The sequence below is a fragment of the Hypomesus nipponensis genome, chromosome 4, assembly GCF_054491055.1.
Source record: "Hypomesus nipponensis isolate SF chromosome 4, ASM5449105v1, whole genome shotgun sequence".
In the NCBI taxonomy this organism is placed as follows: domain Eukaryota; kingdom Metazoa; phylum Chordata; class Actinopteri; order Osmeriformes; family Osmeridae; genus Hypomesus; species Hypomesus nipponensis.
Window position 1 is genome coordinate 7,527,532 of NC_140364.1, and position 14,858 is coordinate 7,542,389.

Below are 14,858 nucleotides of genomic sequence, written 5' to 3' on the forward strand. Positions count from 1 at the left end.
ATTTTCCTATTGGCTTATTTACCGGCGCCTCTCAAAATGAGGCTCGAGATTGGTCCGTTCGGCGAAGGGGATTGTCGCCGACCGTGCGGACTTCTGATGGTGGAGCCAAAAGGAGGCTTGAACCGGCGTATTGTTTCTGAATGAAAATATAACTACTGAAGTGAACCTGCGTTATTAGGGCATTTATTTGTACAGTAGCGTATTTGTTTTTGTACAATATGAAGTATTTAATGTTTTAATTTTGTACAGTATTTATACTTAATACTTAGAGGATGCAAGCTTTGCCTTTGTTAGAAGTTTAGGCCTACAGTGTGCCACCGCTTGTCGATTTTAACAATAGCCGCGATCTAACTCCCCTGCTTGTTGGCAGTGTTTTGATGCCATATGAAGATTTCTTGAAGGGACCGATGAAGAACATAAACAAATAAACACATCTAAATGGGATTGTGTATTTGAGAGAATTGCGAAATTTATGGACACATTTTTCGCCGGACCTGAAGTAATTTTTGCAAGGTAAAGGCGTACATCTCGAAAATCTAGTGAGACACAAAAGGACGATGTCCAACGGCGCAGCAGGAAGCGGGGGTCTGACTTGGGTGGTAAGTTACGATGTTTAATGCAGTGTTAATGGACTGGACTCTTTATCAGTAACCGATATATTCAGTCAGAAAGATGCACAAGACAGTGTGGGATGTGATAGTGTTGTCTGTTAGCTTCGTAGCCTTGCTAGCTCAACGCTACTGTAGCCAGCGCTACACCGGCCATTACAAGCCAATGGGATTAATTTATGATTTTGTACAGGCTGAGTAAAACATTTGCCAATTAGCTAGCTAGCTGTCGTGATCATGAGTTATTTGATCACAAATTTCAATTATGTGATCACCTATTTCATCTTGTATTGAGAAATAGTGACTGCTTTTCAGTGAGGAATGTAGCTAAACTGAAGCGAATTCAGATTCCGCAAGCTGCTAAAAGTTCTTTGTTATATTAGATAGCTACTATACTGGGATCTATCAAGGAATTATAGCTGAGCTGAGTCTTTCCATCTCTAATTCACAATATATATAAGGTATAGTGACATGTTTAAAAAAAAGCTTTGTCATTATCAGTGTTCAAAGTAACTACTCACTTTACTCAGTGGCAGTTCAGGCGTCCTCCGCGTTAGCACAATTTATTTAGTGCCCCTCTGTCTGTCACTTTTCTCCTAACCGATAACAATAGGCCAGCTGGCCACGCATATGTACGAGCAATTGAGGTTGTGGAAGGCACTGTCTTGCTACCGTAATGGATCAAGGATACATTTTTCTGTCCATTCAGACACACGAAATGCTTTTAGTCTCATGGTTCAGGCAATGTGGCTTCTGTAGGTATAAGGTGCATTCCTCCGAACTAGTGAACTTAAAAACAGATGGCCTAACTGAATACAGGTATACTGTAAATCATTTTTAAAGTCGCACCAATAAAAAATTCAGCCTGACCAGGGTCTTTTTAAATTAGACACTTATCTTTGGCGACAACTGAGCTGGTACATTGAAAACGCTAAACACGTTTCATCCTCTCAGCCAGGCAGCAAACCAATCCATAGAGAGGAGTGGTCGTCAATCCTGTTGGTAGCTCTGCTTATCAACTGCCACAGAGTTCAGAAATTCACCTTTAGTGTTTTTTAACAAAAGTTGTGCGCATGTGTCTAATAACAGACCCTCTTTGAAAAGAACAATGCCGCCAAAAAAGAGGAGGCCAACGGCAGGGGCGAGGGTGGCAAGAATGAGAGCAGCAAGAAGGACAGTTCCAAGAAGATATCCGTGGAACGGGTGTACCAGAAGAAGACCCAGCTGGAGCACATCCTGCTCCGCCCAGACACCTACATCGGCTCTGTGGAACCTGTCACTCAGGTAGGCTTGGACACATGCATGTGGTCCTTACATGGCTCCCCAGTATCGTCCCAGATGACATTCAGGAAGATTTCAATAAGCCTGCTCTGAATATGCCTGTTCTCTGCCTTTTTCAGCAAATGTGGGTTTTCGATGAAGACGTCGGAATGAACCAGCGAGAAATAACATATGTGCCCGGATTATACAAAATCTTTGATGAAATCCTGGGTGAGTGTTTTATTTTTGGAAATTTAACGTTCAAAAAGTGTCAATGAGTACAACCTGTTTGTTGACTTTGCACTTATGCAGTTGAACGGTCCGAAGGGGCCTGTGTGTGAAATTGGCGCCCTGCTTTATGAGCCTGCTCCTGTGTGCTGTTTAGGCAGCTGCTCCACAGTCATTTGGATAGAATAGAGAGTTGTCTCAGTGTAGTCTTATGGGATGTGACTGGATCTGATTAATACCAGCATCCCTGTCTCTGGCAGGGCCTGGGAAATGTTTTGTTTGTATGGTCCACTGATGAAGTATTCAGGGACCAATGTCATTATGCTACTTACCTGCCTCGTTAATACTTAACAAAGGACTCTACAAAACAACAACTCATGTTGGGTTCGCCCCTTGCCAATGCAAAAAATATTATGTCCGACATACTTCTGGGATATCTTTGCGTTCTTATTGCAGTAATATAGTGATTAAACTCACTTTCCTGCACAGATATTCAGACCACGTCCATGTAATACAGAGGAGATGAGCCTAAACTCATAAAGTAGATCCACACAGGGTCTGTTCACAACTACAACAGAAAGCCACTACTGACAGGCTCAAACTAGACCATTAAGAACTGATCCTGATTACGGTTCCTGTTAGCACACACTTTCTTATTTTGACATTGCTGTTTTTTCTCCCACAGTGAACGCGGCAGACAACAAACAACGGGACAAGAACATGTCCACCATAAAGATTACAATCGATCCGTAAGTTGCGGGGGTGTGTGGAAGGCTTAGTAAAGATACCGGGGACATACACACAGAGAGAGAGAGAGAGAGAGAGAGAGAGAGAAAGAGATGGAGAAAGATAGAAAGTGAGGAGACTGTGAAGGAGATGGAGGGTGAGGACACTGCGAGAGAGGGAGAGAGAGGGGGAGGAGACAGGCCGTGGAGAGCTGATGGGTCTCGGAGCGCTTTAATGAGGCTGCTCTGGAATGCAGTCCTCGTTCCACATGCTGTTCACCTACGCTGGCTGCATCCCCAGCCGCCTGCTGAAGCCGCCCCAGCGTCCTTCACAGGCTTCTCTGCGGGAGGCCTGCTCCGACTTGCAGTCGCTCTGCACGGCCTGTGACATCACTGACCCCACCTCCCCAAGGGCTGCCATTAACACGGCCGCCTATGAATACGAAAGACCGTCTCCACACACTAACTCATCAGAAGCTTGGCATATTTGTTGTATGCATTTTAATGATAGTCCTGTCATCGCGATATCACAGTGTCTGCGACGCATGTGGTGTCGCCGTAAAATTGCGGGTGGTTATTTCGATTGTGAGTGAAGTGGAGGTGTAGTTCATTCATTCGCGTCCATCCTACTGTTCCCCCTTGTCCTCCGCAGTGAGTCCAACACCATTTCCATCTGGAACAATGGAAAAGGAATCCCCGTGGTGGAACACAAGGACGAGAAGATGTACGTCCCCGCTCTCATCTTCGGACACCTCCTCACCTCCAGCAACTACGACGACGAGGAGAAGAAGGTCACAGGTCAGCCAAACCAGGAGCCATATTTCACAAAATTATATTGAGTGGTCTGGTTGATGGGTTTTCCTTGAAGGAAGGATCGTATTCTGCTGCATGTCCCTGTTTTGAAAGCCAAAGTACAGCCACTCAAACTTGACCCATGGTGATTTTGCTTTCAGGTGGGAGGAACGGCTATGGTGCTAAACTCTGCAACATCTTCAGCACAAAGTTTTCAGTGGAAACCGCCTGTAAAGAGTACAAACACAGCTTCAAGCAGGTACACATACACCCAGCACACACGCTACAGTGTCTGATCTCAATCAGTGACTCTTTGACATGCTTTGTAGTGTTCTCAAACAGCTTAGCATCAGTTGCTGTCTTGTAGGGTCATTTGTGAAGTGTAGGAGCCGGGTAAGTAGCATATTGATTATCACAGTCGGGTGTGGTCTCTGTCGTGTCCTGGCCAGAAAGGATCTCCTCTGGGCATGTTGGCTATTTCTGTGACCTGCCATTAATCACTCCCAATCTCCCGAATGTTCATGTGATCATTTCCCTCTTACATCCGAGAGTTAATCTCATTGTCCTAGCATTCCCCAGATGCTGAGTGTGTCATGGTCACATAAACACACTCTGTCTCTCTCTCTCTCGCTCTCCACCAGACTTGGCAGAACAACATGACCAAGACAGCCGACCCCAAAATCAAGTTCTTTGACGGGGAGGATTTCACTTGTGTCACGTTCCAGCCGGACTTGTCCAAATTCAAGATGGACAAGCTGGACAAAGACATAGTGGCCCTGGTCACCCGGAGGGCCTACGACATCGCCGGCTCCTGCAAGGGTGTCAAGGTCATGCTCAATGGGAAGAAACTGCCTGTAAGTGTAACCCCTCTCGGTCCCTCGGAGTCACAGGTTTGCCCGCCGTACGCTAACTGGGCCCTGCGGGTGTCTCCCAGGTGACGGGGTTCCGCAGCTACGTGGACCTGTATGTGAAGGACAAGCTGGACGAGACGGGCGTGGCCCTGAAGGTGGTGAACGAGGCTGTGAACGAGCGCTGGGAGGTGTGTCTCACCATGAGCGAGAAGGGCTTCCAGCAGATCAGCTTCGTCAACAGCATCGCCACCACAAAGGTAGGTAGACACTCTGCCCAGGAAACCCTTCCTGCATGTGCAAATGCACATGTTTTCTGCGGTACAAAGGTTGTCACTTCATTTGTCGAATTGTTTGTGTTCTCATGTAATATTGTGTTTCTCCAGGGTGGCCGGCACATTGACTATGTGGTGGACCAAATCGTTGCCAAGCTGATTGAAGTGGTGAAGAAAAAGAACAAAGCTGGAGTTACGGTGAAACCCTTCCAGGTGAAGCCTCTCCTCTAGAATGTGATGGAAACATTATCCTCTAGCATTTGATACTTCTTACACTGCAAGAACTGTTTGATTGCGGTCTTTTGTCAGTGTGGTACTCACTCCCGTTTTGTCCCATCCAGGTGAAGAACCATATCTGGGTGTTTGTGAATGCGCTGATCGAGAACCCCACCTTCGACTCCCAGACCAAGGAGAACATGACCCTGCAGACCAAGAGCTTTGGCTCCAAATGTCCCCTGTCCGACAAGTTCATTAGGGCGGTAAGGCTATCTTCCGCCACCGACCTTCACAACCTTCTTTACTTCAGCTGTTAATTATTTAACCTGACCCGAACAACGAATGGAGTGTCATTTAAGCCTTCATGTTTCCCCCAGGCTACCAACTGTGGAATAGTGGAGAGCATCTTGAACTGGGTGAAGTTTAAGGCCCAGACTCAACTGAACAAGAAGTGCTCCTCTGTGAAGCACAGCAAGATCAAAGGAATCCCCAAACTGGATGACGCCAACGATGCTGGTGAGTAATACTCAACTTCCTTCTCCTCTAAATGAGTGTTAGTTTGAGGTCTGACTTGGCCTGTTTCTACCTGGTTATTTCATCCATAAAGTAACGTCCTGTGGACAAACATTGGGGGGTGGGAAGCTACGGTGTGGTAAGATTCCAAACAGTGCAATCTGAAAGTGTTGTGTGTGTTTGTGGCCCAGGTGGGAAACACTCGTCTGAGTGCACGCTGATCCTGACAGAGGGGGACTCAGCCAAGTCTCTGGCCGTCTCGGGCCTGGGCGTGATTGGACGAGACCGCTACGGAGTCTTCCCCCTCAGAGGAAAGATCTTGAACGTCCGAGAGGCCACCCACAAGCAGGTGTGCGACCATCACCCCACCACAATACCAGCATACAGTAATGTCCCCCCACAACACCAGCATACAGTAATGTCCCCCCACAACACCAGCATACAGTAATGTCCCCCCCACAACACCAGCATACAGTAATGTCCCCACCACAACACCAGCATACAGTAATGTCCCCCCCACAACACCAGCATACAGTAATGTCCCCCCACAACACCAGCATACAGTAATGTCCCCCCACAACACCAGCATACAGTAATGTCCCCACCACAACACCAGCATACAGTAATGTCCCCACCACAACACCAGCATACAGTAATGTCCCCCCACAACACCAGAATACAGTAATGTCCCCCCACAACACCAGCATACAGTAATGTCCCCACCACAACACCAGCATACAGTAATGTCCCCACCACAACACCAGCATACAGTAATGTCCCCCCACAACACCAGCATACAGTAATGTCCCACCACAACACCAGCATACAGTAATGTCCCCCCACAACACCAGCATACAGTAATGTCCCCACCACAACACCAGCATACAGTAATGTCCCCCCACAACACCAGCATACAGTAATGTCCCCCCACAACACCAGCATACTGTAATGTCCCCCACAACACCAGCATACAGTAATGTCCCCACCACAACACCAGCATACAGTGTCCACAGTGTGGCAGTGCTGTCAAAGCTGTGAAAGTTAGATGGCACAGTCTTATTGATGTGATAAGTTATGCTTTACTAGAGTAAAGAGCAACATATACCTCAGCCCCCCCCCCCATTTAAGTGAGCGTCAACAGCTTAAGGTATCATTACCCCCCCCATACACAGATATTTGGCCTTCTATTCCCAGATCATGGAGAACGCTGAGATCAACAACATCATCAAGATCGTGGGGCTCCAGTACAAGAAGAGTTACGAAGACCCAGAGTCCCTGAGGACGCTACGCTACGGCAAGATCATGATCATGACCGATCAGGTCCAGCACCCCATCACTTCAACACTCCTCTTGTCCTTCTCACTTCCTCAGTCTGTCGTCCAGAAGGATCATGTTGTTTCCTTTGACCCCTCCTGACAGGATCAAGACGGCTCCCATATCAAAGGTCTGCTGATCAACTTCTTCCACCACAACTGGCCGTCTCTGCTGAAGCACACCTTCTTGGAGGAGTTCATCACACCCATCGTCAAGGTAACACCCAATCACGGACACGATCACTGGTTTCCACCAAGACGCGCGTCATTCTTTAAGGGCGTCTTTGGGCTTGTCTCGAGGTTTCCGCTAATTCTCTTTTCCCATGCAGGTGAACAAGAATAAGCAAGAGTTCTCCTTCTACAGTATTCCTGAGTTTGATGAGTGGAAGAAACAGACAGACAACTTCAAAACCTGGCATATAAAGTACTACAAAGGTTAGTTCCCCGCCCATACAGGAAACGTTCAAACGAGTGTTCTCACCATACAGCCGACCCAGAGCTATTGGTGGGTTTCGACGTGCATCACCTGACGTGTTTCCTCTTGTGCTCCAGGTTTGGGTACAAGCACGAGCAAAGAGGCCAAAGAGTACTTTGCAGACATGGAGAAGCATCGGATCATGTTCCGATACATGGGGAACGAGGACGATGCTGCCATCACGCTGGTGAGAGACCTCCCTCTCCCTCCACGACATCCAGACCTGCGTGTCCATTTCTGGGGCCCTGGTTTAGGGTAGATGAGCCCGACACGTCCGGCTCCCCTGACCTGTGTTGTCTCCCGCAGGCCTTCAGTAAGAAGAAGACAGACGACAGGAAGGAGTGGCTGACCAACTTCATGGAGGACAGGCGTCAGAGGAGGATGCACGGCCTGCCTGAGGTGGGGCGGGGGCTGGGGCTGAGGTGGGGGGCTGGGGCTGGGGCGGGGGCTGAGGTGGGGGGCTGGGGCTGGGGCGGGGGCTGAGGTGGGGGGCTGGGGTGGGGGGCTGGGGCTGGGGCGGGGGCTGAGGTGGGGGGCTGGGGCTGGGGCGGGGGCTGAGGTGGGGGCGGGGGCTGAGGTGGGGGGCTGGGGCTGGGGCGGGGGCTGAGGTGGGGGGCTGGGGCTGGGGCGGGGGCGGGGGCTGAGGTGGGGCGGGGGCAGGGATGACACAAGGCTGACGGCGTTTGTGTGGAGATGCTTCTGTTGAGATGTTCCTGTGCCGTCTTCTCTGGGGGGATTTTCTTGGACCACACGTTCAGGGCGTAGGACCAGGGGCCTTTTCCTTTTGATCCGCTTGCATTTGGTGACGCGTGTAGCGTTCCCCAGATACGAGCGTTGAGATGTTAATCACCCAAATAACAATCCAATCGCCCCAGTTTTGTTGACGTTGTCTTACCACCGTGCTGTTTGTTGTTGCTATGTAGCAGACACGTTTGTCCCATGTGAGTCTGTTCAGACAAAACACTGATAAAAACAACTTCGTAGCGGTGTCTGATTCAAGTTGTGCTTTTTGTTATCTTTTATTCCAGCAATACCTCTATGGGACCCAAACAAGGCATCTATCCTACAATGACTTCATCAACAAAGAGCTGATCCTCTTCTCCAACTCCGACAACGAGAGATCCATCCCGTCCTTAGTTGACGGTGCGTATCCTCCGCCAGCTCCCAGGACGCCTCGCTGCTCTTTGTAGTGTTTGCTCTGCTTGTTTGTTGAGACGTGCCTTTGAAGTGTCATAGGAAACAAACGCACCAACAAAAAAAGGAAAACCCTGCACACTGAACTTTCGACTATACCCTTGATGTCCATGGTTTCGTGTGTGTACAATATGTGTGTGTGCTGCGGTCTACTGTTGATGCCGTCACGTGTATGAACTGTGCGCGTGTTGGTGTACGTGCAGGGCTGAAGCCGGGCCAGAGGAAGGTGCTGTTCACCTGCCTGAAGAGGAACGACAAGAGGGAGGTGAAGGTGGCCCAGCTGGCCGGCTCCGTGGCCGAGATGTCTGCCTACCACCATGGAGAGGTACTGTCACCTTCCACACGCTCCCTCCCTCAGCACTGGCTGCTGTGGGAGCGGACAGCGCCGCGTGGGTGTTTGACTGTGGGGAGTCCTCAAAGCTCTCGACGGACCTCATGATACCCCCCCCTTGTGCATGTCGTTGTTGTCCAATCAGCAAGCCCTGATGATGACCATCGTGAACTTGGCGCAGAACTTTGTGGGCAGCAACAACGCCAACATCCTGCAGCCTCTGGGCCAGTTTGGGACCCGCATCAACGGGGGCAAGGACGCTGCCAGCCCTCGTTACATCTTCACCATGCTCAGGTGAGGTCACTGTTAGATTCATGTGTGAGGAAGTTTTGACGTTTTTAGTTTTTTTTTCCCCCTCCGTTTTATATACCCATTTATATCCTTATCTACCTTAGTTTTGTTTTCTTGTTTTCTCCGTTTCTCCTTCAGTCCCTTAGCCAAGCTGCTGTTCCCGCCTCTGGACTCCAGCCTGCTGAAGTTCCTGTACGATGACAACCAGAAGGTGGAGCCAGAGTGGTACATTCCCATCATCCCCATGGTGCTGGTGAACGGAGCTGAGGGCATCGGGACAGGCTGGGCCTGCAAGATCCCAAACTACGACGTGCGCGAGATCGTCAACAACATCTACCGCATGCTCAGCCACCAGGACCCCCTGCCAATGGTACACATCCTCCATCAACACGCCTTTGGATGAAAAGACCCACGAAATACAGTCATCTGCCTTGACGAATCTGTAGGAACCTCCGCCTCACTCCCTCTAATTGTCTCTGTTCTCCTGAAGCTCCCTAGCTATAAGAACTTCAAAGGCGTTATTCACGAGTTGGGCCAGAACCAGTTCATGGTCAGCGGGGAGGTGTCGGTCCTGGACAAGAACACCATCGAGATCACCGAGCTCCCAGTGCGCACCTGGACACAGGTAGGCTGACCGTATGATATCCCGTCACCGTTCACTGCAGATTACATGCATGCGTCTTATCCACCGTGTTCACCCCTGACCTCCCCCTTCCTCCAATTGTGACCCCTGTGTCTCCAGGCCTATAAGGAGTCTGTCCTGGAGCCCATGCTGCAAGGGACAGAGAAGACCCCCGCCCTCATCAACGACTACAAGGAGTACCACACCGACTCCACCGTCAAGTTTGTGGTGCGCATGTCTGAGGAGAAGCTGGCCCAGGCAGAGGCTGCCGGCCTCCACAAGGTCTTCAAGCTGCAGTCCAGCCTCACCTGCAACTCCATGGCACGTACCTCGTCAAGCCCACGCTCCACACCTCCGTGTCCTCACAGCTGCAGTGCTGTGCTTTGGTCTGTACAGTGTAGTCGGCCTAGTTATTGATCCCGATGTAGTGCCAGGTGCATAATGCAGCTCAGTATGGCAGCATATAGATTGGATTTCTCGCGAACTGCTATGAAGTTGTTTGGATGCACGCACGCACTGCCACAACCAGCAATACACCTGGCCCATTTTGTACTTCGCACGCTGCTCGGCTCTCAAGATGATCAAGCCACACACACACACACACACACACACACACACACAGATTATTATTGTTCAATTTCGGCCTGACTTGGTGAAAAGACTCTTAGTGCAGATGTCAACATTCCTAATGAAGACTATCATTTTCCCTGTAGGTGTTGTTCGACCACATGGGCTGTCTGAAGAGGTACGACTCCGTCCAGGACATTCTGAAGGAGTTCTTTGAGCTCCGGCTGCAGTACTACAGACTCAGAAAAGACTGGCTGGTCGGCAGCCTCGGGGCCGAAGCAGCCAAACTGTCCAATCAGGCGCGATTCGTTCTGGAGAAGATTGAAGGAAGGATTTCAATTGGTGAGGACAACGTCAGGGCTGTGTGTCAATGACGCTGGAGCCCTTCCAAGATGTGTCCCGAGATGATTGGCGTGGGACTGACGTGTTAACGTTTTGTGTACCCGCAGAGAACAAGTCGAAACGAGAGCTGATCAGAATGCTGGTTCAGAAAGGCTACGAGTCGGACCCGGTGGTTGCCTGGACTAAGGCCCAGGAAAAGGTGCTTCTATAGGGGGAGAGTACAATGTCCAAGGGGGGTCCAGCAGATATGAAACATTGATATACATACATTGAAATATACATCCCCAGTATCTGATGAACACCTGAGGTTTTACCCCTCTGCTACTCCAGTCCAGTATTCAGCCAAGTGATTTGCAGAGACGGCGCGACCATCCTGTGTTCTGAGTTCTGATTGGACCCTGTGATGTTCCGCGTGTGTGTGCGTGTGTGTGCGTCAGGCGCTGGAGGAGGACGAGCGCGACGGGAACGACAGCGACAGCTCGGTGGACTCTGGCTCCACGTCGGGACCCAACTTCAACTACATCCTCAACATGCCCCTGTGGTGCCTGTCCAAGGAGAAGGTGGACGAGCTCCTCAAGCAGAGGGACCACAAGGTAGCCCCCCTCCACACGGCTCCCTTTTTAAAGAGACGGACGCCCTTTCAGCCTCTCAGCGTGACGTGTGGTAGATGCTGTCTACGGTGTTATGAACAGTCACGTCACTTTAAGTGAGACGTTTATCAGCTGGGAGAATGGATGAGGATGCCGCCTGACCTAGCGACGACGTCCGGGCATGGGACGCTGTCCTCACGCGTGTGTTTGTTCCCCCAGAAATCGGAGCTGGGTGACCTGCAGAGGAAGTCTCCAGACGACCTGTGGAAGGGCGACCTGGCTGTGTTCGTGGAGGAGCTGGACGTGAGTTCTGCCCCTCTCCATCTCATGGAGAGACACCCCCGTTTTGATCATAGCTTCCAAGTTAGTCTCTTCTTACAGAAGAAGTTAGAAAGGATGTTTTGGTTGTGACCGTGCGCGTGCCGTTTTCCCTGGCCAGCGCGTGGAGGCCCAGGAACGAGAGGACCAGAGCTCAGGAAAGGGCGTGAAGCTGGTGAAGGGCAAGGTGGGCAAGCCCAAGGTGAAGAAGATGCACCTGGAGGAGACCCTGCCCTCGCCCTACGGCCGCAGGGTGGAGCCCACCATCACCCAGGCCATGAAGGCCGACGCTTGCAAAAAGATGACCAACCGCAAGAAGAAGGTAAGGCTGGGCTATGGGTTAGCACCAGATAGACCCGAATTGTTCCAGTGCAAATTTCTAGTTTTTGTTTTTTGTACATTGTACATGTACAAGGTACATTGGAATTGTCCCAGCAGTTTAATCTAAATTATATCTGTTAAATATACATTTCTTCCAAAATAAATCAATGTGAGCATCAGTCACAAACTCCACCACCTACAGTTAGGCCCCGACTTCTTATCTCCCCCTGGACCAGACACTGCTCCCCTCACTGTGGAAGTGAAGGATGTGTTGTGAACAGTGTTGGGTCTGCGTTCCAGGGCGACTCTGACCTGGTGGTGAAGATGGAGTTTGATGATGAGACGGCAGGCCTGGGAGCCGAGGGGGGCACGGGGGAGAACTCCCTCAACTCCACCAGCGGCTCCACCAAGCCCAAGGTCCCACGCGTCAAGAAGGAGAGGGAGAAGAAGGAGCCAGGTTAGTTGGTCCTCCTGTAGCCACACCATTGACCCTCCTGAACTCACTACTGGATGACCTCACTACTAGATGACCTCACTACTAGATGAACACACACACTTGGACAAGAAAGCACTGCACAGTCTCTGATTTGAAGTTTAATACCATCGCTCGATGGTTTGTTTCCTTGTCCTGGCAGGCGCCCCCAGGGCTCCCAGGAAACCAGCAACCCCCAAAGGAACCCCCGCCAAGAAGGTGAAGAAGCGCAACCCCTGGTCCGAGGATGAGTCCAAGTCCGACAGCGACATAGAGGATAGTGAGCCTGTGGTCATTCCCAGAGACACCAAGTCCCAGAGGGCATCAGGTACTCTTCACCACGCCACGCCCATACCCCACACACAACTCATCCCAGAGCGCTGATGCATCATTGAATTAGCCTCCTCTGCTCAGCCCTCTCTGCTTCAGCGCCTGGGGTCACAATCACTTGAAAACCTATTCTGGGTTTTATCAGTCTGACAGCCAGGCTGACGCTGGCTCGATGGGGCCGGATACAGCAGCATGATGCAACCCCCATGCAATAGAAGATGGATTATTCCATCGGTTTGATCCCGCCCCAGATCACTGGGATCCGACTGAAAAGCCAGTCCATCTGATGGTCCACTTTGTGCCCCCTTACCAGCCGCCAAGCCCAAGTACACCTTCGACTTCTCAGAGGAGGAAGACGAGGACGCGGACGAGAACGGGGAGGACGAAGCGGCCTCCTCGCCCGTCCAGTCCTTCAAAGACAGCTTTGCTGCGTCCGAGGGGACAAAGAGTCGCTACGACGACGAGGACGAGGACGAAGAGGAGGACGTCTACCCGCCTCCCAAACACTCCACCGTGACGTAAGACGACCCGCTCCCCCTGCCCGCGCCCTAACCTAGTCCATCAGGCCAAGGGTCCCACAAAGACTCATCAGAAATACCACTTTGCTACTGCTGCTATTATTTTGTTTACGGCTCCATTAGATGGCACTTGGTACTGTGTGACTCACTGTGCCGTGTTCCCATCTCCCTCAAGGTCTATTTCTGCTGCAAAGAAAAACAAAGAGGCAGACATCTTCTCCAAATCGGCGTTCTCTGAAAAGAGCAATGACAGTGGTTAGTATGACGCTCGTCTCCTTGACTGAAAAACACCGGTGTATTTTTGGAGGTGGTGATGTCACTCGCTGTGAGGCCGTGAGAAATGTAGAATAAAAAAAACGGGATGTTTTTAACGGTCCGCCTCGGTAGACGGCGCAATGTTGCCGGTCAAATTTGAAACCCGTTTATTTCAGTCTGTTACCTGATGGTCTCCAGGGAATGACGGTTGACTTTGTTTCCCAGACGGTCCAAAGTTTGACAGCGACGAGGACGCAGACGGACCCATCTTCTCCTCCTACTCCAGCAGCTCCGCCTTCGACAAACCTGCCCCAGCTAAGAAAGGTAAGGCCTAGGAACCACTAGAGGGCGCCCAACACGCACACACCAAGCAGCACTAGGGCTGGGATATGGAACGTAGTAGATATGGCTCACGGTTATGTCTGTGAACCTGAGAGAAATGTGGGAACCTCGTTTTTCCCCCAGTTTCTTTGTCTGAAATCTACGTTGCTCACTATTATTGGTTATTTGTGCCACAGCCAAGAAGCCATCAGAGGCAGCTCCCAAACCCAGGAAAGCACCGGCGCCCAAAGCAAAGAAGCCCGACAAATCTGTGTGGGACTCTGACTCAGACACAGGCTCCAAGAAGCAGTCTGCACCAGCACTCAAAGGTACAGCCAGGGCCTGGGGGTCTGCTGGGGGGATGGGGGGGATGGGGGGGCGGAGCTCCTGGGGTAGTGACTGTGAGTGTAACCTGTGAATGTTGGCCCACGCAGGTAAAGGCAGGGGGAGGAAGAGGAAGCCGTCTGGCTCAGGGGAGGACGACTACAGTCCCATGAAGAAGGCTGGCAAAGCCCCCACCAGCAAAGTCAGCGTGAGTCTTTGTTTCCTGTGGGCGCATACTTACCGGCCAGGGACGGTTTATGTTGTGACTGAAAGCCCTGTGTCTGTCTGTGTGTAGAAGTCGAAGAAGGCAGCCCCGACCCGGCCCGCCCTATCAGACGAGGAGGACGTGGACAGCTTCAGCCTGTCGGACGCAGCCTCCCGGGACCGCTCGGGCCGCGCCAAGAAGGAGGTCAAGTACTTTGCCGAATCCGGGGACGAAGACGAGGACCAGTACGACATGTTCGATTAGACGTCCACGGCCACATAGACACTCCCGTTTGTGTCGTTCCCTCCCCTCCTGCCTCTACGCAGACTTTTGTACATTACCAACACTCCCTTCATTTTATTTTTCCTTAACTGGTGACGTTCAATGCTTTATACTGTGTAGTTGTTTTACACTTTTTATTATACATATACCGTTTTTTTTTTTTTTTTTTTTATTCTCATTGAAATGGTATGTATTTGTCCTAAGCGGCTTTTAGAACTTTAGATTGCTGTGCTTTAGCACATTTTAACTATTAAAAGTAAGAGACCTATGTACCTTTTTGACAATGAACTTGGAAGTAAACAATTAATTGTAAATTACTTTC

General features: G+C 50.6%; 1 protein-coding gene across 2 annotated transcripts; it reads left to right on the top strand.

Annotated features, from left to right (window-relative positions):
* The first annotated feature begins 57 nt into the window (after window positions 1–57).
* Window positions 58–14,853, top strand: top2b (DNA topoisomerase II beta). 2 transcript variants are annotated; one of them, XM_084696089.1, is made up of 36 exons: window positions 58–599; window positions 1,698–1,892; window positions 2,009–2,099; window positions 2,782–2,845; window positions 3,474–3,619; window positions 3,775–3,872; window positions 4,255–4,467; window positions 4,548–4,721; window positions 4,848–4,949; window positions 5,078–5,215; window positions 5,330–5,468; window positions 5,657–5,814; window positions 6,660–6,785; window positions 6,885–6,995; window positions 7,108–7,213; window positions 7,331–7,440; window positions 7,560–7,652; window positions 8,282–8,396; window positions 8,651–8,772; window positions 8,924–9,072; window positions 9,208–9,439; window positions 9,560–9,694; window positions 9,812–10,012; window positions 10,405–10,600; window positions 10,708–10,799; window positions 11,038–11,193; window positions 11,410–11,493; window positions 11,630–11,830; window positions 12,130–12,286; window positions 12,465–12,629; window positions 12,945–13,149; window positions 13,325–13,404; window positions 13,630–13,728; window positions 13,923–14,054; window positions 14,160–14,257; window positions 14,345–14,853. In XM_084696089.1, exons 1-36 carry the CDS (start codon window positions 558–560, stop codon window positions 14,516–14,518), a joined length of 4,899 nt encoding a protein of 1,632 aa, XP_084552215.1. In that variant the 5' UTR covers window positions 58–557; the 3' UTR covers window positions 14,519–14,853. The 2 variants fall into 2 exon arrangements, with proteins under 2 accessions (XP_084552215.1, XP_084552216.1); XM_084696090.1 differs by having other exon boundaries at window positions 1,713–1,892.
* The last annotated feature ends 5 nt before the right edge of the window (window positions 14,854–14,858 follow it).

What these genes read in the sequence shown, in the direction of transcription:
- top2b (XM_084696089.1), top strand. Translation starts at nt 558, where the DNA reads ATGTCCAACGGCGCAGCAGGAAGCGGGGGTCTGACTTGGGTG. An exon ending in TGAAGGAAGGATTTCAATTG is followed by an intron (nt 10,601 to 10,707) that starts GTGAGGACAACG and finishes GTGTACCCGCAG; the next exon opens with AGAACAAGTCGAAACGAGAG. An exon ending in GGACTAAGGCCCAGGAAAAG is followed by an intron (nt 10,800 to 11,037) that starts GTGCTTCTATAG and finishes TGTGTGCGTCAG; the next exon opens with GCGCTGGAGGAGGACGAGCG.